The 27121-nt window shown below is 52.3% G+C and overlaps 1 protein-coding gene across 4 annotated transcripts in view; it reads left to right on the top strand.

Moving 5' to 3' along the window:
• The window catches only part of LOC125127177 (NADPH--cytochrome P450 reductase), a 62130-nt gene that overhangs the window by 17194 nt on the left and 17815 nt on the right, over positions 1-27121 (top strand). For 3 of the 4 annotated variants that reach the window (XM_047779822.1, XM_047779823.1, XM_047779821.1), the window contains exon 2: positions 19405-19596. In XM_047779822.1, coding sequence (XP_047635778.1) covers positions 19418-19596 — 179 coding nt within the window. In that variant the 5' untranslated portion in view covers positions 19405-19417. Of the gene's footprint in view, positions 1-7054; positions 7133-19404; positions 19597-27121 lie in introns of those variants that run through there. The other variant, XM_047779820.1, reaches the window with a different exon arrangement.

Below are 27121 nucleotides of genomic sequence, written 5' to 3'. Positions count from 1 at the left end.
TGGCAGAAAAATGGGGACCGAGGGGCCTCCCAGGTTTGGCGGATGTTCAGTGTCCTGACCTTGGTGTTCTTTTTTTTTTTTTTGGTCTTTTGATAGGGCTCCTCCCGTGGCATATGGAGGTTCCCAGGCTAGGGGTCTAATCAGAGCTGTAGCCACCAGCCTACGCCAGAGCCACAGCAATGTGGGAACCAAGCTGAGTCTGCAACCTACACTACAGCTCACGGCAACGCCGGATCCTTAACCCACTGAGCGAGGCCAGGGATCGAACCCACAACCTCATGGTTCTTAGTCGGATTCGTTAACCACTGAGCCACGCCAGGAACACGCTGAGCTGGGTGTTCTTAAAGCCCAGAGGCCGTTGCTGTGACTTTTCAAGTCATTTCAGAACTTCCGAGCTCTCTCTGGCCTGCCCTCTGCCAGGCACTCTCCTGTCTCATCACAGTAGCTTCTGGGGCCTTGTCCACTGCCGCCTGTCAGCCTATGACTCTGAGAACTTGTATCATCGCATCAGCTTCGGGCCCCAGAGCTAAATTAAGGCTTCGCTGTTAGAAGTCGAGGTGGGCCCATCGAGAGTGGCCGAGGGACGATGAGTGGAAACTCCACGTGCTCCTGCTGTGGGAGGCGGGGTGGTCCCTCCACTGCATCTCAGCCGCAAGGCAGGCTGCGGGGATGGGACAGCGCTGGGGGTTGTCTTTCGTCTCAGCAAAGGTCCCATTTCTCCAGAGCTTTTGGGGAGGCTCTCCAGATCCAGGAGTTTGAGGAGTCACCTGGACTGGCTTCGAGGGCCAGAGCTGTAGTGTCTGCCCCTTACCTGTGTCCTCCTGGTTGTAGCACACCCAGAAGACAGGGCGCAAGACAGAGTTGTGGTTGTCACCTTTCCTTCCGCAGGTGTCACACTGGGCACCTCTGTTGTCTCACATAATGTCAGCAACCGCCCCTGTGAGATGGTACCATCAACCCTGTTTATAGATGAAGACACCGAGGCTCAGATTTCACGATTCGCGTGTGTGTACATGTCAGGGCATAAGTTTAAACGTGTGATGCGTTTTCAGGCACAAATGGTGTGCGTGAGTATCGAGATGTGCTTTCCCAGGACCCTGCTGCCTGCTTTCCGAGTCGCCCGCTGCCCTGCCTTGACGGTCTGGCTCAAGGTCTCAAGGAGCAGGTGATGGGTGAGTCCGCAGCCAGACAGCCCAGAGGTGGAACTTGCGGGTCCCCAGGCTGGTGTGTGGTTGTGACCCAGGCCGTCACCTCCGGCCGTACACCTTTCCCACTTAGTAGCACAGAGGGTCTCATCGACCGGCGCGCTTTCCATGGTTGGAAGGGCCCCGTCCGTCTGTACATCCATCTCTGCAGTTTCTTGTCTTCGTCCGCCCTTCTGGGCACAGGTGTCCTTACCTTCCTGGGCGCTGATGGATTCTTGTATTTAGGTGGGGGTCTCGCACCCCCACCCCCCCCCGGCCCCGGCCCCGTTTCCTTCCCGGGCTTATGGACTCGCTGGCGTACTCTCCAGGTTAGCAATGTGCCTTAGAGAGGGAAAGAAGGCTGCAGAGAAACATTGAAAATAAATTGCTTTTGGAAAATAATTAGACAGTCAGTCAGGAGTCTTTAAAATACTCCCTTTGATTGGGAAATATTTCTGAGATATATTAAGAAACTCTATTTTTGAGAAAATAAGCAGAGGTGCACAAAGATTTCTCTTGAAAAGGGATCAGTCTTCATGTTTACCATGGTGTTGTTTATAATAGAAATATCCAGCAAACTGCTCCTATATTCATAGGCTAGAAGAACATTTGAGATTTTATAATGTTCACAACTCAATCAATGAAGACAGCAGGACAAAATTATATGTAGTCTCAAAGTGATAATGTTAAAAATAAATGTGTTTTATATAATGTACATGTAAAACGCAGGTGGGACAAAAACAACTAGGTGTTCCTTTATGTTCTTAAACTTAGCATATTTTCTCCAGCAAGCATGTATTTATTTTTAACTTTTAGTTACTGTTTTTTTTTTTTTTTTTATTCTTTTTATGCCTGCACCTGCAGCATATGGAGGTTCCCAGGCTAGGGGGCGAATCAGAGCTGCAGCCGCCGGCCGACGCCACAGCCACAGCAACGCCAGATCCAAGCCTCGTCTGCACCCCACACTGCAGCTTCTGGCAGCCTCAGATCCTTCACCCATGGAGCGAGGCCAGGGAACAAACTCGCATCCTCACAGAGACAGCGTCAGATCCTTAACCGGAAGAGCCACAACGGGAACTACTACAACTTCTTAGTTTTCAAACTGTTTCAGATTGACAGGAAAGTTACAAAAATAGCGCAAAGAATTTTTGAAGACTCCTTACAACAGGTCCCCAGATATTAAAATTTTGCTATGTTTATCCTCTCCCGCTCCCTTTTTTTTTGAAATTGAAGCGTAATTGACATGCAGCTCTATGTTAGTTCCAGGTGCCCATCTTGGCACCTGCATCACAGAATGATCACCAGGCCAAGTCTGCTCACCCTCGGTCACCGTACAGAGTTATTACACTGTTGGCTCTAGTCCCCATGCTTTACATTTCGCCTCCATGACTCAGATGTTTTGTAACTGGAAGTTTGTTCCCCTTAATTTCCCTCATTAATTTCATTCATTTCCCTATTCCACTCCCCTCCGGCAACCACCGCAACCACCTGTTTGTTCTCTGTATCTGTGAGTCTGTTTTCTATTGTTTTTTTTTTTTTTTCTTCTTTAGATTCCACATATGAGTGCAATCTTATAGCACTTGTCTTTCTCTGTCTGACTTATTTCACTTAGTGTAATACCTTCTAGGTCCATCCACGTCGTGGCCAATGGCAAGGTTTCATTTTACGGCTGAGTAATTTTCCCTTTTATACATACACCATATCTTTCTTCATTTGTCTATGGATGGGCACTTAGGTTGCTTCCGTAGCTTGGCTGTTGCCAATAATGCTCCGATGAACATAGGGGTGCATGTATTTAAAAATTTGTGTTTTTATTTTCTCTGGAGAAATACCCAGAAGTGGAATTGCTGGACCATATGGTAGTTTTATTTTTGATTATTTATTTATTTTTTTATAATTTTTTTTTTTTTTGGTCTTTTTAGCTATTTCTTGGGCCGCTCCTGCGGCATATGGAGGTTCCCAGGCTAGGGGTCAAATCGGAGCTGTACCACCGGCCTACGCCAGAGCCACAGCAACGCAGGATCCGAGCCGCGTCTGCGACCTACACCACAGCTCACGGCAACGCCGGATCATTAACCCACTGAGCAAGGGCAGGGACCGAACCCGCAACCTCATGGTTCCTAGTCGGATTCGTTAACCACTGCGCCACGACGGGAACTCACTATTTTTGATTTTTTGAGGCCCCTCCATGCTGTTTTCCACAGTGGCTGCACCAATTTCCGTTTCGTAAGCAGTGTATAAGGCTTCTCTTTTATTCACATCCTCGCAGCACTTGCCTCTCTCTCTCTCTCTCTTTTTTTTTTTTTTTTTGTGTGTGTGTGTGCTTTTGGGGCCACACCTGCAGCATATGGAAGTTCCCAGGCTAGAGGTCAAATCAGAGCTGCATCTGCCAGCCTGTACCACAGCCACAGCAATGCCAGATCCTTAACCCACTGAGCGAGGCCAGGGATGAAACCCGCATCCTCGTGGATACTGATCGGGCTGTAACCCACTGAGCCATATGGGAACCCTTCTCTCCTCTCTCTCTCTCTCTCTCTTAATTGTGTTTTCTCTTGACCTCATTGCGACTAAGTTGCACATATGGTGCTCATTTACCCCTAAGTACTTCAGTGTTTCTAAAGTTCAAGGGCATTTTCTTCCTTAGCCATACTATAATAATCCATACTAGGAAATTAACATTGACATACTGTATTGTCACATCATAGCACTTATTCAGATTTTTTTTTTATAATCTTATATGTTTAATGAGAAATCATATTTTGGTGACTTTTTTCAAAAGTAGTTGAGGGTATTTGGCTTGCCAAATAAAATGATTAAAATACGGAAAGAGGAGTTCCCATCGTGGCGCAGTGGTAACGAATCCGACTAGGAACCATGAGGTTGTTGGTTTGGTCCCTGGCCTCGCTCAGTGGGTTAAGGATCCGGCGTTGCCGTGAGCTGTGGTGTAGGTTGCAGACGTGGCTCGGATCCCGCGTCACTGTGGCTCTGGTGTAGGCTGGCAGCTACAGCTCCGATTGAACCCCTAACCTGGGAACCTCCATATGCCGTGGGAGTGGCCCTAGAAAAGGAAAAAAGACAAAAAAAAATACGGAAGGAAAATATACTTATTTATTTACACATCAGGTTGCAAGAGATCATGCATACGTTCCGATTTGCCACTAAGGTCTTTTAGAGCCAAAGAAAAAATCTACCCCCAGTCCCCCACCCCAACCCCGCTTCTAGTCCAAGATTGCATTGAGCTGTAAACACTCCTTAACTTCCTTGGATCTGAGGCGCCTCCGTCTTTCTTTATCCTTCGGGACCTTGACATTTTTCAAAAAGTCAGGCTCTCCCTTTATAGAATGTCCCTCCGCGTAATTTGTCTGATGTTTCCTCATGATGAGGTTCAGCGTATATGTCTTTGGCCGAAATATCATGGAAGTGGAGTTTTTGTCCTGAGAGCACCGTGGCAGGTGGCCGGTGATGTCACTGTGCCCTCTCCCTTGGACTTTGATTGTTGCCCTTGTTTATGGTGTCAGCCAGGTTCTCTGCCACCAGGTTCTTCTCTTTTGGATGTGATCAGCGTGTTTCTCATCACACTTGCACCCCCAAGTTTTAGCGTGTTGCTGATTCTCGTCAGCATCAGTTATTACCATGCTTGTTGCCCGTTGGTCATTTTCAGAGTCCTTCACTCCCTCTCCACTTGTTAGCTGCACTCTGTGCCAGGGAAGACGTTTCCCTCCTCACGTCCGTGTGTGTTCATTTATGTATTTATATCAGTATCGACTCATGTTATTCTTTTATCCTATGGGTTATAATCTGTCGCCGATGGTATTTATTTATTTTTATTATTATTATTATTATTTTTTGCTGTTTCTTGGGCCGCTCCTGTGGCATATGGAGATCCCCAGGCTAGGGGCTGAATCGGAGCTGTAGCTGCCAGCCTACGCCAGAGCCACAGCAACGCGGGATCCAAGCCGTGTCTGCAACTTACACCACAGCTCACAGCAACACCGGATCGTTAACCCACTGAGCAAGGGCAGGGATCAAACCCGCAACCTCATGATTCCTAGTTGGATTTGTTAACCACTGTGCCACGATGGGAACTCCGCGCCACGACGGGAACTCCCGCCGATGGTATTTAGTTTGATGCTCGAATTGTCCCAGATTTCCCAGTGGGGACCCTTCAGGTGGACAGACGCCTGTGTCCTTGAGACCTGTCCCTGTCATCCGTCAAGCCCCTCCCTCCCCGGGCACAGCAAGGTGATCCGGGTTCATCCACTACTCTTTGTGCCCTTGGAGAAATGAGTCAGCCGTTTCTCCAAGGAGCCCTGGTTGGGGTCCCTTTGATGGAAAACGGTGTTTAGAAGCCAAGATTTAGGTGCTAGATGGCTCCTTGCTCCTGGGGTATCATTGCTTCTAGGCCCTCGCAGCAGATAAAACTAGAAAATAGACACACACACACACACACACACACACACACTTCTAAGTCTGTCTTTATACAGTTAGAAAGCGTGGTGTATACTGACAGTTCCTGTTTCAGTCCATCCCACAGCATTTGTTCCGATCTCCCTTCCCATACTCGTACCTCCCTTCTTCATCAAGAAATCCAGCCCCCATGTCTCGTGTCAGAACTAACACATGAATACCAACCGTCTCATTTCAAAGACCAGACCAAGCAAAGGTCCCAGTCGTAGACATTTCCTTCAGGAAATCACTGTTGTATGTGTATATCCTCTTGGATCATTTTTCTAGGGAAATACATACTTTTGCTTTTATTTCATTAAGGGTTGTGTAATGAGAATATAGCTTTCTTTTTGATTTAATGCATTTTGGCAGTCTTGCAGTTGCGAGCACCGTGGGTTCCATGTAACTGTTTTGTAACTGTTGCATAGCGTTCCATGACTTGGGATGGGAAACCCAAGCATCCAATGTGAGACTGGTACGCGCCGTGCTGAGCTCAGGGGGAGGCACAGTCCGAGAAGAGAGCCACTAGACCCAAGAGTCTGGGCTTTTTTTTTTTCCATAAGAAAACAGCTTTAAAAATGTTTTTCTGGAGTTCCCGTCGTGGCGCAGTGGTTAACGAATCCAACTAGGAACCATGAGGTTGCGGGTTCGGTCCCTGCCCTTGCTCAGTGGGTTAATGATCCGGCGTTGCCGTGAGCTGTGGTGTAGGTTGCAGACGCGGCTCGGATCCCGCGTTGCTGTGGCTCTGTCATAGGCCGGTGGCTACAGCTCCGATTCGACCCCTAGCCTGGGAACCTCCATATGCCGCGGAGCTGCCCAAGAAATGGCAACAACAACAACAACAAAAGAAAAAGACAAAAAAAAATGTTTTTCTGGAGTTCCTATTGTGGCTCAGTGGGTTAAGAACCCGACTAGTCTCCATGAGGATGCGAGTTTGATCCTTGGCTTGCTCAGTGGGTTAGGGATCCTGCATTACCTCGAGCTGTGACATAGGTCCCAGATGTGGGTCAGATCTCAGCGTGGTTGTGGCTGTGGTGTACGTTAGCGCCTGCAGATCTGATTCAACCCCTAGTCTGGGGGCTTCCATATGCCGGAGAAGCGGCCCGAAAAAGAAAAAATACATGTATTTTTCTGATTAGGTAAAGAGTGCACACCCATTGTTTTAAAAGAAGCAAGTAGTGCACTAGAAATAAAGTGGGGAAAAAAAAAATGAAACTCTCACCCCAGAGATCATATTCTGGGGATCCTTTCATTTATCCTCTTATATATACTCTTGCATAAATATTTCTACATCACTGAGGCATGGTACCTATGCTGTTAGGTTGCGGATATTTTGCAGTGGAACTTACATTCGGTAAAGTGCACTATTTTTAATGTTGACCTTGATGAATTTTATGTAACTCCCCCTGTACCTTCCACTGCAGACAAGACACTGCACATTGACCAGCACGGCAGAAGCTTCCCTTGTGCCTCCTCCCCCACTCGTGACCCTTGACCCAAAGGTAACCACTGATCCGAGCTCTTTTTTTTTTCTTTTTCTTTATTTATTACTCAAGTGAATTTATCACATCTGTGGTTGTATAATGATCGTAACAATCTGATTTCACGGGGTTTCCATCCCTGATCTGAGCTCTTGTCCCCATAGATTGCTTTTGCCTTTTCCTGAAGTTCAACTATAAATGGAATCATGGAATCATACAAGCTTCTCTGCTGTGTCCGGCTCTGCTCATTCAGTATTTGGTCTGCGATTCCCCTGTGTTACTTTTTCTTGGCTGCGGGTACTTTATCCTTTTTATTTTTTACTTCTTATCTTTCAGTTTCTATAGGGCTAACAGCTACGTTTATCATAGCACATACTCTGTGCTAGGCACTGCTCTAAACCCTTTACAGGTTCAGCTTGTTGAATCCTCACAGTAACCCAGTGAGGTAGATACTGTTATTGAAATAACATCTGTGACTCTTTATCAGGTCGATAAAGCGCCCTGTCATTCCTAGTGTGCTGGGTTTTTTCATCATGATGAATGAATGATCAGATGCGATTTCTCCATCTGTTGATGATCACATGGGGTTTTTTTTAAGGCCTGTTGATGTAGCGAATTACAACGATGTTTGGATATTGAACTAACCTAGTATTGCTAGAGACAACTCCGTTTGATCATGACATAGTATCCTTTTTACATAGTGCTTGATTTAATTGGCTAATGTTTTATTTATTTTTATTTATTTTTTGGTCTTTTTAGGGCGGCACCCGAGGCATATGGAGGTTCCCAGGCTAGGGGTCCAATTGGAGCTGTAGCCACTGGCCTACGCCACAGCCACAGCAATGCAGGATCTGAGCTGTGTCTGCAACCTACATCACAGGCTCATGGCAACGCCAGATCCTTACCCACTGAGCGAGGCCAGGGATCGAACCCACCTCCTCACGGATGCTAGTCGGGTTAACCACTGAGCCATGACGGGAACTCCGGATTGGCTGATATTTTAAAAAGATTTTTTGCGTCTGTGCTCATGAAGGCAGTTGGTCTGTAGTGTTCTTTTTTGTACTCTTTCTGTCTGGTTTTGGTATCAGGATAATACAGGCCTCATAAAAGAGTTGGGAAGTCTTCTGTCTTCTAAAGAATTTCCCAAGCCAGGGATTGACTCTGAGCCACAGCTGTGACCTCTGCCACAGCTACAGCCATGCCAGATCTTTAACTCACTGCACTGGCAGGGACTGAACCCACATCTTCCCAGTTACCCAGGCTGCTATAGTTGGACTCTTAACCCTTGGCACCTACAGCAAGAACTCTTAAATGTTTGATAGAATTTTCACCAGCAAAGGAGTGCCCATTGTAGCTCAGCAGAAACTAATTCGACTAGGAACCATGAGGTTGCACGTTGATCCCTGGCCTTGCTCAGTGGGTTAAGGATCTGGCCTTGCTGTGAGCTGTGGTGTAGGTCACAGGCTCGGCTTGAATCTGGCATTGCTGTGGCTCTGGCGTGGACTGGCAGCTGTAGTTCCAATTAGACCCCTAGCCTGGGAAGCTCCATATGCTGCGAGTGTGGCACCAAAAAGAAAAAAAAAAAAAAAGAATTTTCAACCAGCAAAGCTGTCTGTTCGTGGGGTTCACTTTTGGTGAAGGTTTTAAACCACTAATTTGAATTCTTTGAGAGAACTCTTAGCTCCTCTGAGTGAGTTCTGATGGTTCAGGTCTAAGGAATGTGTCCAGTTCCTCTAAGTTACCAAACGTTGACATGAGGTTGTTGGTCGTGTCCCACTTACCTTTCAGCATGTGTAGAATCTGGGGCTATCCGCCTTCTCATTCCTTGTATCGGTAGTTTATTCTTCTGTTTTCTTCCTGGTCAGTCTGCCCGAAGTTATCTTCTTTGGAAGCAGTGCATACGTCAAGAGTTATAAACATTCAAATTGAGTCAAGAACTTAAGGATTTTTTTTTTTTTAAAGCAAAAGCTTTTCGTGGATGCTTCTCTTAATATTATTTAGGGGGGATCAGAATGGGGCTTAGTAGCAGACACACATTTTAACTCAAGCTCTACTACCGCTGTGTGACCTCAGGCAAACCTCTCAACCTACTTGAGCGCTGGCAGTTACCATTCGCGATAATAGTAACTCCCACATAGAGCAGCGGAGACAGTGACGTGTGCCCCAAAAGTGCCAGCCAGGTGCCAGCTTATGTGGGGCACCCTGGTACCTGTTACTCAGAGTGAGGGATTGGAAACAGCTCTGCCAGAATCGCCGTGTGTGGCGTGTGCCCGCATCTCCCTGGGCAGCTGCTCACCTCTCCCTTCTCTCTGTCCCCGCGGCACTTCCCAGACACTGGTTTCATAGCATTTCTCACATGTTGACCGTGGGATCTTCTGTGTTTCCTTGACCGGATCGTGTACTTCTGCTCACCAGGCCGGGGTCTTTCTCCTCGCTTTCCCCCTGGTGGCCTATACGATTTTAGTGATGAAAAAAATCCTTAATAGGTGTTTCCCGCTACGGCACTGTGGGTTCAGTGATCCTGGCTTGTCTCTGTGGAGGCGCTGGTTCGATCCCCAGCCTGGCCCAGTTGGGTTAAGAATCCAGCGTTGCACAGCTGTGGCACAGGTTGCAGCTGCAGCTCTGATTCAGCCCCTGGCCGGGAAACTTCCATATACCGCAGGGCAGCTGAAGAGAAAAAAAAAAAATTTTTTTTTTTTCACTAAACCAACAGAGTAGGAAAGTAATGAATAATGGTACATCGAATCAGTGGTCTGTGAGGCCCATCAAAGTCCACATGAGCAGGAATATCATTATAAGGATCCTCTGGCAACCTAAAACTGGTTTACAAAACGAATACATTTGATCTGCTTTTCATGTGTGTATGTAGGCAAGTGGATATCACATATGTGGGGGGGGATGCAGGAGACGCTAAGAGAAAACAACTCCGAGGGTGCCTGCCTCAGACCTGACCTCTCGGCATTTAAGATACCCAGGTGAGAAGGGGGTGGGAGGCGGTGAGTCCCCGGTCCAGGTGCCTTCTCTTTAATAGGTGTTCCCGCTACGGCACTGTGGGTTCAGTGATCTGGCTTGTCTCTGTGGAGGCGCTGGTTCGATCCCCAGCCTGGCCCAGTTGGGTTAAGAATCCAGCGTTGCCACAGCTGTGGCACAGGTTGCAGCTGCAGCTCTGATTCAGCCCCTGGCCGGGAAACTTCCATATACCACAGGGGCGGCTGAAAGAGAAAAAAAAAAAAATTTTTTTTTCACTAAACACAGAGTAGGAAAGTAATGAAATAATGGTACATCGAATCAGTGGTCTGTGAGGCCCATCAAAGTCCCACATGAGCAGGAAATATCATTATAAAGGATCCTCTGGCAACCTAAAAACTGGTTTACAAAACAGAATACATTTGATCTGCTTTTCATGTGTGTATGTAGGCAAGTGGATATCACATATGTGGGGGGGGATGCAGGATGACGCTAGAGAGAAAACAACTCCGAGGGTAGCCTGCCTCAGACCTGACCTCTCGGCATTTAAGATACCCAGGGTGAGAAGGGGGTGGGAGGCGGTGAGTCCCCGGTCCAGGTGCCTTCTCTGCCAGGGTTTAGACCCCAGTCCTCCCTCTTGTGGCCAGAAGGAGCAGTGACCTGCCATCAGGGACCAGCACTGTTGTCTCTGCAGACTGAGCTGAGTTGGAAACGACGTGATGCAGATGGGATGACGGTGGGCTTGGGGGGCTGAGAGCCTTAGTGACCCCTGAAGATGCTCCCCCTCAAAGCCAAAAGCCCAGCTCCGTTGGAAGCACGGACCGTTCTTGGAACCCGTTTCTTAATTCAAAAGAGTTCGTACTTCCCTTTCCTTGCCCTTTCAGCGTCTGCCCCGAGCCTCCCTGGTTCTCTTCCTCTTTCCTGAGTCCTTAGGCGGTGCGGTGGAGCACGTATCCCTGTGTCATTGTCTGCCTTTACTTTCCATAGTTCCTGTTTAATGTAAACTGGAAATTGTGTGTGTGTGTGTGTGCACGCATGCATATAAGCGTGCATTTGCAAGGGCTCAGGGACAGAAGGTCCGAGGGTCAGTGCTGACGTATTAACTCAGGTCAGAAACTAGGGGTTTTCTTTCTGTCATTGTCACCAATCAGCCGCTTCGGTGTAACCATCCTTAGTTTGGCAGGTCTGTGTCCCAGGCGCCTGGGGTGGCAGGCACTCTGCCCTTAAGCCCTGGTTCCCCCGCCTTGTGTGAACACAGCTCCAGCAATGGGGGCCGAGGCTTGCCTCTCATCAGCTCCTTCTCTTTCTAAGCGCCTTTGTCAGAAGGCTCTTCTTGGAGAATGTGGCTCTCTGTCCTCGTTTCCACGTCTGCGCTCCTCTGTCTTCTATGACAACCCAGAGAAGGGTTCCGCTGCCTTGGAACCTCCTCTTCAGGGTAAACCTCTCTGTCCCTTTGCAGCTTCTCCCAGGACGTGTTTGGGGGCCAGCCCGTTCCAGGGCCCTCTCTGCTGGTGTCCCGGGTGGTCTCTAATGCTCGGCATGGAGCCCGTTTGTAACTCTGCTAACAGGCCTGAGCTCAGGGTTGCTGCAGGGGGGTCCTGTTCTCTTCCGTAAAGGGGAGGCGGCCGCACCTGTGCCTCAGGCATTCCGTGTGGATGTGCCAGCTGGATATGCCAGGTGAATGGTAACGTGCTCTGCCAGAGGCAGGCAGTGGGGGGCTCCGATGGCCCCCAGGGGTTCTCATCAGACTGTCGCCCCGTACTCCTGATGGTGCGCTGGAGGCAGAAGCTGGCTTCAGAGCAGGCGTGCCCAGAACTCGAGTAAGCCAAGGTAAGTAACCCATTTCATCAAGGCTAACGAAGACAAAGGAGGGATCAGAAGGATGAGCCGTATGAACTTGGCTTAGAAAAGCCCAGTCCTTCCTCCTGGGTCCCTTCTTTACTCTCTCACTGTGACCACCCGCACAACACTTCTGACCCAAGAAGTCTGTGCCACCAGCTGGGTGTCCTACAGTCTACCTCACCTGAGGCACTGTCACCTGTGAGTCAGATCCCACAAGTGAGGCTGAGCCCTGGAGACTGACCCCACCCCCACTGCAGATGCCAGTCGCAAGTCTAGGTTGTCACCTGTGCTCCTGTCCAATCGGCCGTAAGTGGGGGTTCCCACAGCCCCCCCCCCCCCCCGCCTCGGGTTTGATTCATTTGCAAGAGCAGCTCACAGAACTCGGGAAAACGCGTTTAGCGGTTTATCATAACTGAGATCAAACTGATAAACACGTTGATCGTATTAAGCCTGTGATGGAGGCTACAGGTAAACAGCCCAATGGAGAGGTTCGTAGGCCAGGAGGGTCTGGGAGGGTCCTGAGCCCAGGAGCTTCTGTCTGCGTGGAGTTAGGGTCACCCTCCCAGCACGTGGATGTCTCCAACCTGGAAGCTCTCCGAATCCATATTTCCGGGATTTTAGGAGGCCTCCTCATGTAGGTGTGGTCAGTCTTTTCCTCCATTTTCAGCTGGGCTCCCCTCTCTGGAGGAGGGGGTGGGGGCAGGGGCTGCAGACTCCAAGCTTTCTCATGGGGTCTGGTCCTTCTGGTAACCAGACCCCATGAAGCCCACCCAGAGCTGCATTCAAACAAAGGATGCGCCTATGCTCGTAACGCTTAGGAGAGTTCAAGGGTTTGGGGAGCTCTGTGCCAGGAATAGGGGGCCGGAGATCAGTTTTTTCTATTATCTATTATATAGTTTCTTGTATTATCTCACTGACCTCCCGCGAAGTCCCTTGTGCCCATAAATTGCCCGGGGCCAACTCGGAGTCGTGTTACTAAGCTGTACCCTCAGAATGCCCCAGAGTATGTTACCAAGGGCTTAGGGGATCTGTGGGTTTGCCCCACTTGGACGTAAGGCCATGTGGCCAAGGCCCCAGAGAGGCTGATAGAAACAAGGCCGCCTGGCCGTCCCGACCGGCTGCAGCTCTGGGGGTCAGCGCCTCTGGGGCTTTGTCAGCTCCACTTGTGCTGAGTGATGCTAGCTCGCTCTTCTGCCTGATTCTTGCCGAGTCATGCTTTCATGGATCCAGCTCCCCTGGCTGCCTTCCTCTTTCGCATCATTGCATCAGACACAGCGCCAGTCATGTGTGTCCGGACCCCACCCGCAAGCCCTGTTAAGTGGGGGAAAGGTTGTCACCTGGGGCATTTGGGCATGTGCTCCGGAACACTGGCCCGAGCGTGTTCTCGTCTAGGGTGCCTTAGTCATGGCTTCAGGACTGTATTGATCCTTTGGGTGCCGCCCCTGTTGAGGGTTACCACCCTGTGGCATGACTCTAATCAGGCCACACCCTCACCTTGCCATCGCCGCTGCCCAGGGCCCAAAGATCGCAGACACGTAAGCGCTCCCAGGCCTTCCTCACGCTGGTCCGGGTCTCTTTTTAAAGGTGTATCGCTTACTCACCACCCTTGCCCCCCACCCCACAGATGCCTCCCGTCATACCACTCTTGAGTCACCCCAGATTCTGTGACTACTCTTCTTTGATCATTTATGTCTTGGCACGTGCTTCCTGTGCCTGGAACTTCTCTTACCTTCCTTACCTGACTCTTGGGCCCTGGTCCTGTTTCATGCCCCAGCTCAGAGGTTGGCTCCTGGTGTCCCTTCTTTGACTCTTTGGACCGTCTTACCTCCTCCTTCCTCAGAGCTCCCTTTCCCCCTGTGCCTGGCCTCCCCATGGGGTTGAAAGGGTTGGAATATACCTACGAAGGACTGCAGTGAGTTGGCACCCTCTATCCCCCCCAGGGTGGCAAAGGAGCCCTGACAAAAGAGAGGATTTAAATAAGGTTTCGAGTATTATACTACCCCACGTGTTCAGGAGACGACAAAAAAAATCACTCACCGTACCAGGAACTAGGGAATTCTCAACCCGATTGAGAAAAGGCAGGCATACAAGATTTAAAGACGAGCCAAACACCTTAGAATTGAAAAATACTATAGCAAAAAATAGATAAACCAGAACTTGGTGGATGGCACCACAGGACAATGGAGACAACAGAGGAAATTGCCAGCAAACCTCAAGATAGAACGCTGGAAATTACCCAGTCCGGGCCACAGAGAGAAACCAGACTGATGCAACTGAGCCGAACCTCAGGGACTCGCAGAACTATTAACACAGCACGTTTCTCTCATCGTGGCCCCTGGAGAAGAGCGAGCATGTGGGGCTGAGGACATGTTTGGAGAAATAATGGCTGAAACGTTCTCAAACCTAGATGGAGATTCAAGACCCTAAGCAAATCCCAACTAGGATGAACCCAAGGAAAGCCACCCCTGTCTTGTCTTGGTTTAGATGATCTGTGCTGTGGACACCTGAGCTAGAGGGGAATCTGTTCCAGCTGCTCTTTTCTGGGGGGGCGGGGAGTGGCCACACTCATGGCATATGGTTCCCAGGCTAGGGGTCAGATCAGAGCTGTAGCTTCTGGCCTCCGCCACAGCCAGAGCAACGCCAGATCCAAGCCACGTCTGTGACCTACACCACAGCTCACAGCAACCCACTGAGTGAGGCCAGGGGTCGAACCTGTGTCCTCATGGATCCCAGTCAGATTCGTTCCTGCTGCGCCACGACGGGAACTCCCCAGCTGCTCTTTTGAGCAGTGCGTCAGCAGGCTGCTGTGGGGAGGCGCTTTCCGTGGGCATCCCTCAGGCTCTGGGGGATAAGCTGTTAAGGAAGAGCGGGGTAGCTTTCCCTGAGGGTTTTCCCTTGTCTTGAAGCCACTGAACCTTGACCGAGGTTTGTGGCACTGAGCAGGCCCTGCTCCCTCTGCAGCTTGGGGGTCTGGGCTGCCTGGAGGTGACAGTGACTGTTTGCCTGGGCGGGGTGCACGCGGAAGGGGACGACTCGATTGCTTGCTGGCTGCCTTCCTGTTTTGCATCCATGACCGGCTCGGTGTGACATCAGCGCCAGCTTGGCTGATCAGTCAATTACTGGCCAGAAGCAAAGGCAACCGAAAGTACTTCCTGGAGGATGATTTTATGCTCCGGTGTTGTAAACAGTCAGATGGAGGAAAAACCCTTCTGATCTTGCCTCATTTGCCCTTTCAGACGCTGGCAGAGTTCTCTCCTTGCCCTTGGCCTGGGCAGCCAGCATTTTGTCCATCTTGCTCTGTAGGTTATCAGGGTGCCTGGAGACTGGAGTCGCTGCCTTTGGCCTTCGGCCTCAGTGGGAACCGGCTAATTGGTGAAATTTAGGAGACATAGCACCTGTCTATCTATCCATGCCTCTTTCTGTATGTACATTGTCTTTTATGATACAAGTGAAAACCTAAGATACAGACCTAATTTGTAATAAAAGATCAGATCAGATCTGTTCTGTTCGGGGTGAGGTAGACCTACTTGGCTGATCTTTTGTGTCCTGGAGGATTTGTTTGGGGACCTGAGTGTGCTACATGGGCACACTCCCAGCCCCAAATTTGCTTCTTTCTTTCATTCTTTTTTTTTTTCCATTGCTGTACCTATGACATATGAAAGTTCCCAGGTTAAGGATTGAATTGGAGCTGCAGCTGAAAGCCTACGCCATAGCCTCAGCAACACCGGATCCGAGCCACATCTGCGATCCACTCACCAAGGTCAGGAACTGAATCCACATCCTCCTGGTTACTAGTCGGGTTCTTAACCCACTGAGCCACAGCGGGAACTCCTTCCGCCCCACATTTCTTTTTTGGTCTGCCTGCGTCCTGTTAGTGGTTCATGTAGATGTTACATTCTGAGTGTTGTAGTGAATTCATGGACTCTGTTCATTGTACGGGAGTTGTCACGTACTAACTGATGTGCCAGGCCCTGTGTCAGGGAAGTGTGAGCCCAGGAAGTGACGGTCGAGCCTGAGGTCTGAGCCAGGAAGCAAGTGGAGGGTCACCCTGTGGGCAGTGGTAGAGATGCAGGCTGGAGAGGTGGGTGGGCGAGTTCGTGGGTGTTTAAGCACCAATGGTTTAAGTGAGGTTGTAATAATGGATTTAAAGCTTTTTCTCAGCTTCAGCGCCCATGCATGCTGCTCGGATCTAGTGGGAGACGTAGGGGTGTTTTTCCTCCCAGGTTGGCTTCCTTTGTGCCAGCCTGCCAGCCCCTCCTCCCACCATGTGTCTGATACGGGGGTGCCTCCAGGACTGTTCTTCCCTCGGATCTCACGGCAGAGCAGGGGCGAGACCCGGGTCTACTGCCCCCCCCCACTTAGATGGGTAGGGAGCCCAGCCCTCCCCTGGGAAGCTGGTGCCCCTTGTTGTGCCGCTCAGGTGAGCCGCTTAACCTCTTGGGGCCCCCGACTCCCCGTTGTGGATCCGCTGGTCTCCAGCATCCTCTCTTCCCCCTTCTACAGCCCGTGTCTGTCCGACGTCAAAGCTGCTGGGGACACTTTCAGACCCGTGGTGTCCTCAGGTCTGTGCACCTGCTGCGGGGGCTCAGCCACATTCCGAGCACCTGCTCATCTCTGCAGCAGGGTGGGGACTGGTGGTGTCCTGACTGGGCTCAAAGGGAGAGGCCCGAGATGCCGAAGGAGGCAGCAAAAGCACAGGTGTCGGAGGTGGAGGGAGAGTGGAGAAGAGGGAACACAGCCGCACGCCCCGTCGTCGTCCTGGCTCCGTGTCCTGCTTTTCGGGTTATGATTTGCGTGCTGCGCTTTGCCCGCCCAGTTACCCTAGAATCCCATGCTTGTTCACTCAACGAGCTGCTCCGTCTGACGCCCATTATTGGCCCCTGGGGACTGACCCTGTAGTGAGGGTGACGGCCAGCGGGGGAAATGTGTAAATAACATACTGCCAGCGAGTGATCAGGGCTGTGACGGGGGAAGCGCGGGGAGAGTGACCAGACACTATAGCGAGGCCACGTCTCTCTGAGATGGTGACCACTGAGTGGAGACCTGAATGAAGCGAGGGAGGGAGCCCTGCTCATAACTGGAAGAGAGTCCAGGCAGCTGTCTTAACAGGTGCAAAGGCCCTGAGGCACGAGCAGGCCTGGAGGCTTGAGGAGTAGCTGGGAGGCTGGCCAGAGCAGTGCGAAACGGGGTGGGAGTGGTCCAGGGGCCAGGCCAAATGGGGCTCATTGACTGGCGTGGGACATTAGATGTTGTGCACAGTATGACATGAAGCCGTTTGAGGGTTTTGATTAAGGGAGGTAGCATGCTCTGACCTGCATTTGCAAAGGCTCCCTCTGGCTCCTGGGTGGAGAACAGCTCGTAAGGCGTCTCTGGCAGCAGTTTGGGTGGCTTGAGCCACAGGTTGTTAGGACAGGGTTGTGAGGAGTTACCTGGTGGCTCACCCGGTGAAGAATCTGGCATTGTCACCGCAGCGACTTGGCTTGCTGCTGTGGTGGCAGGTTCGATCCTTGGCCCAGGAGCTTCCACATGCCGTGGGCACAGCCCAAAAATAGCAAGCAAAAGCAAACTAAAACAAACAAACAAACAGAAAAGAAAGAAAAGGGTTGAGTAAAGTTCGTGCAGTTCCCCTCGCTCTGCGGCACCGTCATTCGGACTCCTCCTCCAGGGCCGAGCTTCCTCTTCTGCGTGATGCAGTCAACTAGCAGGCATGTCAAGAAACAGTCATTCAGTTTCATGGGCATTAGCCCCCGGCCCCGCCCCCATCAGTAAAGGAAGGGCCTGGTCAGCCGGATTCCAAAAGGCGGGGGCACAGGGGCAGGCGTCCACTGACTGCTGCAATGTGAGGGGCGGCAGCTGGGAGCTCTCCCTCGTCAGCACATCAGTCCTGGCCAGAACCAGAGCTGCTTCCAGCCGAGCTCTGAGGGCCTTTCGCATCCCAGGCCTGTGGAACAGGTCCCCTCCACGTCCCCATGACAGAAAACATGTGGGCATGACCAGTGGTGACAGGAGAGAAAGACGTGACTAACCTTGAATATGCATCGTGTTTACTTATAAAATTAATACTTAATTACAGACAGTTTTCTCGGGGCTCCAGGGTTAAGTGTGTCTTTTAATATCAGAGATCTAGAAGGGTAAGTTGAGATGATCTCAGAAACTCAGCCTCTAGGAAAGTACCTCAGATGAGTGATGAAGCAAGAAGCCAGCTCGGGGGCCATCCTGAATGGTCCATTCCGGGCAGGTTGCACAGGATGGCAGGGCTGGTGCCCGGCCCCTGGATGCTCAGGTGCTCTAGCTGCGGGGGCCCACTGTGTGGTTTCCCAGAGGCAGTGACAGCTAACGGAAGCCAGATATGAAGTAACTTCCCATTGCCTGAGTTGCTGGGCTCTGACTAAGACATTCCTGACCACGTCTGGGCTCACAGTTGCAGCAAGAGCAGCCCACTCTGTGAGAGCAGTGATTGCAAAAGGCAAGATGCAGATGTCAGCTGTGCCCAGCCATGGGGATGAGAGGCAGAAGCCTTGATGGACTCACAGCTCCGTACCTGCAAGGCGTCCATGGTGGAAGGGCCAGTTGGGCACCTTTCAAGGCAGCTGAGTAGGTAGGTGTGGTGGGGGTCCCTGAGACCCTCTGGTTCAGTGGTTCAGCAGGACTCAGATAACTCAGAAAAGCTGTTTTACTCCCAGTTATGGTTTATTACGGCAGAAGGAAACAGACCAAAATCCACAAAAGAAAGACACTGTAGGTCTAGGAGGAACGAGGCAGGAACTTCCAGTTCTTGGCCAGTGGAGTCACATGACACCACGTAAGTCTCCCAGCAACCACAAGTGGCATCACATAGAAAGTGTTGCCATCCAGGGAAGCCACCCCCAGGGATTTTACTGGGAGTCAGCCTCAGAGGCACCTGTCTAAGCCACCTGCTCCATCTCCGGCACCCTGGAGGCCACAGCAGTGTGCGATTCAGAGCCCCGGATGTTCCTCTGAACCACATCATTAGTCTAAACCCTCTGCACAACCCAAGGTCTCAGGCGTGTGGAGATACTCTTATCAGGTGGCACATTCCAGGGGCTCAGAGGTTATATCCCAGGAGCCCTCCAGGGGCCACTCTTGAAGACCTTTGGAATGTGCGGGGTTCGGGCCATCCTGGCCGGGCCGCATGGCTAAGAAAGGGCTTGCTGTGAAGTGACTCCTCTCTCTGCTGTGTCCTCGTGGGGCCGGAGTCTGTGTTCTATGTTCATAGGGGGCCCGGTCCCCCTGGAGCCTGCGCCCAGGGCTGCACAGATGCCGGCCGGGCCACATACTCTTGTCATTCCCATCCGAGGCTGCAGCTGCACCCTGCCTCGGCCGGCAGCCCCGCGCCCATGCTCCGTCTGTTGCTGCAGCCTCTGGGGCACGAGGCCCAGGCCGGGGCCTCCGGGGCTCCCCAGCAGGCCTCAGGCAGGCCCTGTCCCTCCCTGCTGATGTCTGTCATCTCTCTCTCCTAACAGTTTCGTGATCAGCATGGGGGACTCCAACGTGGATGCTGGCGCCACCGCGTCCGAGATGGTGGCTGAAGAAGTGTCCCTTTTCAGCGCCACAGACATGGTCCTGTTTTCTCTCATCGTGGGTCTCCTGACCTACTGGTTTGTCTTCAGAAAGAAAAAAGACGAAGTCCCCGAATTCACCAAAATTGAGACCACGTAAGTGACACCGCGCAGGATCCCTCCAGAGCAGGCCTCTGCCATCCCAGCAGTGCCCTGGGCCTGGGCCTGGGGCAGGAGTGAGCAGCTAGAGATGCAGGATCCCTTGTGGCCTCTTGGCCCGAGTCTCGAGTTTGGCTGGCTGGCGGCCTCTTCTTCGGGTCTGCTTAACCAGCTGTCATGCTCACGCTGCACCTCGGCCTTCAAGGTCCTTTGATACCAGTGCTTGTTCAGACGTCACAGGAACCATGCAGAGAAGAAGGGCCCCTGCCGAGAGGTAGCCTGAGGCTCACGGCCCTCAAGGTCAGCAGCCTTCAAGGTCAAGCACCGAGGCAGCAGGGGCGCTGGCGCCGAGTTCATTAATATCCCACTCCAGACCCTCAATCTTTCCTTTCGTAAACCCGGGCTCGTAGAGGTGCTGTCCGCAGGCCCGGGAGCAAGGCGACCGCTCCTTTTGCAATTTCCTTTCAATCTTTTTCATTCGCGACAAGAAAAGAGGAAACCGTTTCTCCTCCTCTCGTCTCAGTGCCCACACTGAGCTTCCGTGACCAGACTGGCAGGCAGTCTGGTGTTGACGTCACCTAGCGCGGGTCCTGCCACCCGGTAGCCACTTAGTGTCTGTACCAGAAAGTGTTTAGTGCCCGCGCTGCCCTGGGCGCGCTACAGGGATGCAGAGATGGCCTTTACAGTAATGAGGCTCAAAGTCAGGACATTGAAAGGTCGTTTTTAAAGACAGTTTATGAAGTGCTTTCGCATGCGTTATCTAATCAGGGCTTCCTTGTGACAGCAGTGCCCACATGGCAGGGAGGGCAGCCTCATTGCACGGTATGAAGAGAGGCTGGGTGGCCAGGAGACAGGGCTCTGAGAGCTCCAAGAAGGAAGTCCCCCCTGGAGGGAGGGACCGGCAAGGTGGGCCGTGCTGCTGCTGCGGGGGCCACACCCCGAGGCTGCGAGGGCTTTGCTGGCCGAGGACCAGAGGGACGGGAGGCCGGGCAGGTGAGCTGGCGCCAGCCTGTTCCAGCCGGGGCTGAACAGGGATGTTCCTGGCGTGGCCAAGTATTTTTGGTGAAAAGGTATGGCACTCACGATAAGGGGACCAGCACCCAGGTCCCAGTTGAGGGGGGCCCCTGCGTCTCCCTGTCTGTAAGATGGAGGTGTCCTCGGCCTGTGCGACAGGAGGGCTCGGCACTCCCGTCCTCCCCGCCACCAAGGTCTCCGGCCTCACAAGATGGACTTGAAACAAAACCCCGGAGTTGTGTTTTGCAGGTTCTAATTGTCCCTCTTTGCCAGGCTGCGGCAGTGATGATTCCCTTCCGCATAATCCTAACGACGCCAGCCTGTGTGTTTCAGTCCCTTCCCGGCCCTCGCTCTGTCACGTGGACCGCCCCGAGCCCCGCCAGGCCGGGGAGCTTTCCTCGCGAGGCGTTAGGTCCTGGGCCCTGAAGCTGGGGACTGAAGGTTTGAATCCCGACTCTGCCCCTGTCTTAGCCGTGTGACTTTTGCCTCCCCTTAATCTTTTTGATTAAACTCAACTGTAAATCGGCGATGATAACAGAACTTACCTCCTAGGGTTGTAAAAATTAAATGGCATAATCCACCATAGAGCTCTGTGCCCAGCCCGGTGCCTCCGAGCCCACAGACGCCGTGTGTTTATCCTTGTTATTAATGTCATCTGCAGGCTTATAAGAGCCCTTCGAAGACACCGTTATTACCCCATTTCACAGAGAAGGAAACTGAGGTGCTGGGGATTGAGGCATTTGCCCGAGGCCACCTCACTTAGAAGTAGCAGCGCTGCCTTTTTTTTTTTTTTTTTTTGTCTTTTTAGGGCCGCACCTGCACCGCATGGAGGTTCCCAGGCAAGGGGTCCAATTGGAGCTACAGCTGCCAGCCTACACCACAGCCACAGCAACAGAGGATCCGAGCTGCATTTGTGACCTACACCCCAGCTCACGGCAACACCAGATCCTTAATCCGCTGAGCGAGGCCGGGCATCGAACCCGCAGCCTCATGGTTCCTAGTCGGATTCGTTTCCACTGAGCTATGACGGGAACTCCAGCGTTGCCTTTGAAACCAGATCTGCAGACTCCACAGCCCCATCTCCCCGACTTGCCATACGTGGCCTTCTGTCTCTGAAAGAAGTCGTTAATCTTCCTCTTTCAAAGGGGAGGAAACGGAGACTCAGAGAGGCCCTCCAGCGGGACCTCCTGCTCTGTGGCCTCATTGTTGTCCTGCCCACTTGCAGTTTCAGTGAACACACGTGGTTCTGGCCACAGCACAGAGCCTCCCTCACCCACCAGGCAGGGGACAGTGATCCGTGGGGGCTCGACTCAGCCCGTAGCCGCTGCCTGCAGATGCACCCGGGCCAGGATGGCACTCTGGGCTGGGCAAGCATCTGTGCTGGCAGGTACTCCAGGCAGTCCTTGCCCTCAGCGGCGGGGATGGGCAAGGGTTTAACACACCAGTCGGAGGAGACTTTGCCCGAATCCTCCCCCGGGGGCAGGTTCCTGCTCAGGCGCGGCCCTGTGGGACTGGAGTGCTGCGGGCGAAGCACCTCTGCCTGCTAAAGGGGCGGTGCGGGACCCGGCCAGAGATCCCGGGGACCGGCCTGGGGCTCGTCCCATCAGACGGATGAGCCCTTGCGACGGGCCCGTGAAGCGGAGGCCCGCCTTCCGGTCCCCTGGGAGGGGCAGTCCTGGGAAGAGATTCCTCTGGCGTCGCCGGAGCCGGGGAGCTGGGGAGCGCAGGGCGGGCGGCTCTGAGGCGCCTTTGGGTTGGTCTGTGGGTGGAGTCGGCTGTGGCCCGGGGGCGAGGAGGGCCGGGCCGTGTGGGTGGCAGTGCTCCGATTGTGGGACGGGGTTTGTGTTTGGGACGGGTGCGGGGCGGTGGACAAGGCAGGTGGGAGCCCCGCTTGCAGAGGGTCCTCTAGACCAGTGAAACGATGCCGCCCTGGCGTCAGAAGGGCCCCGGCTGGGGGATGGATGCAGGGCCTTCAGGAGGCAGGATGCAGGGGGCAGGGTTGTTCCAGTAAGGGGTCCAGAGGGAGGTGATGAGCCTGACAAGAGGGTCCCCAGCGGCAAGGACAGTGAAGGCACAGTCGGAGGGACCCAGGGCTGGTTGGGCACAGAGAAGCGGGAGGGACGGTTAGTTGAAGGGGAGGTGGAGCCGAGGTGCAGGCTCAGGTTGGGAAGGAAAGAAGGAGGGACCGGGTGGACGTCGCGGAGTCCCCGGGGAGTGGCTAGATGGGGCAGGGGAGCCGGGCAAACCCCACATCTAAGAGGTTTGGACCCCTCGCAAGCCGTGAGGCTGGGGTTGGTAAAAGGGAGAGTGAGGCGCCAGCAGGAAGACAGCGACATGTCTTTCCCCGGGGCCGAGGGAGCCCTTCACCTGCCCGCTGGTCTCAGGGCCGACAGGGAGCCGGAGACCAGGGAGGGCTCAGGGGCAGGTCGGTTCTGGAAGGCCTTGGTGGCCTCCTCCGTGGCCTCCTTGGGTCTTTGTTCCTAAGTTTTTCACTGAAGCACAGAACGTGGGGACGTAGAAGTGGACAGATCCTAAGCGCCGGGATTGAGTGCTTGTCACCAAATGAACACATTCACCTAAGAAACGGCCCCTCGGGCCCCTCCAGTCTCACTGCCTCCCAGGTCGCCTGCCCTCCCGACATCCCGTGATGGAGACAAGTGTCTGTGCCTCAGGTGGTGTCTTCATCGGCCTCTTTCTCAACACTTTTTTCAGGTTTAGCCACAGCTCTCTCATTGCTGCATAACGTGTGCTGTCATTCATATTATTCTGTCGTGGCAGTAAGCCGCTATTTATTCATTCCGATGGTCACGGCCCGTTAGATGGCTTCCAGCCTGAGGCGCTATTGCCAGCGGTCCTGCAGGGAACAGGCAGGTGCGTGTGGCCTTAGCTCCGCCAGGTGCGTGGTGGATGTGGCATCGGGGGTCTGCGGGAAGGCCCACACGCACCTCTGTTAGAAGTGGCTGGATTTCCCGCGTGCTGGTACCAGCGTCCAGTCCCACCCCTGGCATGCAGGGGGTCAGCCGCTTCCCATCCTCACCAACTTGTCACTTTTTCTTTTTTTTTTGTTTTTTTTTTTTTGCCTTTTTAGGGCCGCACCTGCGGCATATGGAGGTTCCCAGGCTAGGGGTCCAATCGGAGCTGTAGCCACAGCAACTCGGGATCCGAGCCGCGTCTGTGACCTACACCACAGCTCATGGCAATGCCAGATCCTTAGCCCACTGAGCAAGGCCAGGCATCGAACCCGCAACCTCATGGTTCCCAGTCGGATTCGTTTCCACTGTGCCGCGACAGGAACTCCAGCTTCTGCCACCTTTTGTATTTTAGCCAATCTAATGGGCCTGTGGTGGGATCTGTTTTAAAGTCTGATGACCCTTTCGTGTGATTTTTTTGACCGCCGAGATACCTGTTGTGAAGGTCCATTCAAGACCTTGCCCATTTTTTTTTTCTGTGGCGTTAGTGGCCTCGTTGATTTGTCACAGCGGTTCATATAGTCCAGATTCAAATCCTTTGTTAGGTGTCCATGTGTGGCCAGTATTTTTCTGTAACTTGCCTTTTTCCTCTTTTAAGAGTGTCTTTTGATGATCAGAAGTTCTTGCCTCAAACTACTCCAATTCGTTGACATTTTGGTTGGCCTTCACTTTTATTGGTAAGGCTTTTACATCCCATTTAAGAAACCTTATCTTGAGGTCGTAAAGCTGCTCTTTTGAGTTTTCCTTCTGAAAGCGTCACTCCTGTAGCTTTTATACTTTCGCCTGCCAACCAGCCGAAATTGATTTTGGCGGGCACACTGTCACAGCGCTTCGAGACTCGTTTGTTTCCTTATGGCTCTCCATCCTCTCGATCCAGGGCCAGTTCCTTAGTTAGTTTTCGGCCGTCCCCCGGCATGTGGAGTTGCCGGGCCAGGGATCAGATCCAAAGCCACAGTTGCAACCTGTGCCACAGCTGGGGCAACACTGGATCCCTGTGCTGGGCCCAGGATCAAACCTGCATCCTGGCACTGCAGAGATGCCACCGGTCCCTTTGTGCCACGGTGGGAACTCCTAGCACCGTTATTAAAAAAGGTTGTTCTTTTCTCGCTGCACTGAAGCCTCGCTGTGGATGTAAATCAGGTGACCATATAGATGGGGGCCGGTTCCTGGATTCCTTGTTCTGTTGATCTGTTTCCCGTCCTTTCACCAGTAACCGCACGGCTGTGTTTTGTCTGGTTTTACAGTGACTCTTGACTTGGCATCTGGTGGTCCAAGTCCTCCAGGTTTGTTCCTCTTTCTTAAGCTTCTCTCGGCTTTTTTGGGTCCTTGGCATTTCCGCTTCTCTTGGAGTCGCCTTGACAGGGTCCACCAAGACAAACCAACAAGAACACCTGCCGGGATTTCAGTCGGGATTGGAATCTGTCGATGCATCAGCGTCTTTTCATTATCGAGCCTCCTACTGTGTGAACCTGGTTTTTATCCCCCTGGGGAGATCTTTGGAAGGGTTAGTAAGAGCGTTTAAAGGCTTGTTAAAGAGGAGCAGTTACCGGCCTCGCGTTCTCTCTGTAATAATCCTGATGACGTTTGAAGTCATTCTTTGAGCTCCACTCCCACTCGCTCCCCAGCTCGCCATCCCTGGGCAGAGCCTCCAGACCAGGGAGCTCCGGATGGAAGGGAGCCCGCAGGATGGTGGCTCCCACAGGAGTCCCAAGTTCGGGATCCCCTTGTGCCCCCACAAAGTTTTTTCTCACACAGGGAATACGGCACCCCTCTTGTTGGGTGGCAATTTGTGGATGTTTCTGCTCCCACAGGGCAGAGATAACATCCCCGTTCCTCTCTGGGTCCCTCTGTGAGCACAGGGCCTGCGTGAAGATGCTCAGAGACAGGCGGTTGAATTAGTAAACGCCAAATCTGTGCGGGTGTCTGTCTGCCTCCAAGGCACGGGGGGCTCACAGGCTGGCTGCGGCTTACCTGCATATTTTTTCGATTTTTAAATTAGAACATTGAAAGCCTGGCAGGTTCACAGCAGCAGAATTCATGATTCGAAGGGATCCTCCGCGTTTTCCATTGTAAAACCAGCGTCAAATGAATGTGCCACACCGAAGAATTCTAGTTTTAAAATGTGAATTATTAAATAGGTAATATGCTTTCATTGAAAAACCTATCAGTTCTGGGTTTCGTTTTGTTTTTTTGTTTTTGTTTTTTAAAGAATCCGGTAATTTCACCTCAAGTTTTAACCTCAGACATAGCTTCTTTTGGGGGAGAAAAAAAAATTTTTTTTTAAAAAGACAACCTGGCCAAACTGGGCTCAGAATGACCCCTGTCAGCCGTGGCGGGGTCCGAGCAGGGCCTTTTTTTGAGACGGGGCCTGCACCGCAGCCTCTGCTGTGCTTACAGCCCCGGGAAGCACCCTCCACCCCAGCTCTGCTTCACCTGGCACCTGCGTGCTTATGCAGCATTTCCAGCATCAGAAAGCATGGGGCTCATCACCCGGTTTTAGCAACTGTCCGCTCCCAGCCAGGCCCGTTTCCCTCCCCCCTCCCCACGGTTCCCGGATTGTCTTCAAACATATAATTTTATAATTAATCATGTAATTCATCTGAATTATGAAATATTTCCTGTGGAATTTTATGGAAGTAGGAACTCAGTCCTCTCAAATTCAAGGACTCCCTGTTTTAAACCTTACACGGCGCCATGCCCCTCAGCCCTGAAAGTCCACAGAACGCCTCAGTGTCATCCCATACCCAGCTGGCATCGTTCATAGCTCCCTGAGTGACTGATCAGGTCTTTAAACCATTTTTTTTTTTTTCTTAAGTTCAGGCTCTTAATCTGTGCTTTGCAGCTGATGACTAAATCTTCTAAGTGTCTTGAGGGGTCCGTGGTAGTCGAGGTGTCATTTGCATAGAGTAAAATTCACTTTTTTAAAGTGTACAGGTGGGAGTTCCCGTCGTGGCTCAGCAAAAACGAATCTGACTAGCATCCACGAGGGTGCAGGTTTGATCCCTGACCTTTCTCAGTGGGTTAAGGACCCGGTGTTGCCATGAGCTGTGGTGTAGGTCGCAGATGCGGCTCAGATCCCGAGTTGCCGTGGCTGTGTTCCTGTTCGACCCCTAGCCTGGGGCGAGCAGCTATAGTTCCTGTTCGACCCCTAGCCTGGGAACCTCCTTGTGCCTCAGGTGCGGCCCTAAAAAGAGCCAAAAGAAGCATGTAGTTTGATGAAGCCTGATAGGTGTGTGCAATTGTGTAACCAGTGTTACAGTCAAGATACAAAACACCCCACACCCCAAAAAGCTCGCCCACCAGGTCCCTTCGCCGTTGGCACCCCCCAGCCCCCAACCCCAGATCAGTGGCAACCACTGATCTTATTTCCGTCCCTGTGGTTTTGCCTTTTCCAGGATGTCATGCCGATGGCGTTAGGCCGCGCTGGCCTCCAGGGCTGGGCTGCCTCCCTTTCTCGCGGTGCCAGGGCCGCGGGCTTCCTTCTCCTCCTGTGATTGCCTTGAGGCATTTTTGTTGAAGAACCCGGACCATATGTTGCC

This window comes from Phacochoerus africanus, chromosome 5 (genome assembly GCF_016906955.1).
Source record: "Phacochoerus africanus isolate WHEZ1 chromosome 5, ROS_Pafr_v1, whole genome shotgun sequence".
Classification (NCBI taxonomy): Eukaryota; Metazoa; Chordata; class Mammalia; order Artiodactyla; family Suidae; genus Phacochoerus; species Phacochoerus africanus.
Note: the sequence above shows the minus strand (reverse complement) of the source record. Positions and strands in the feature narration are given on the sequence as shown.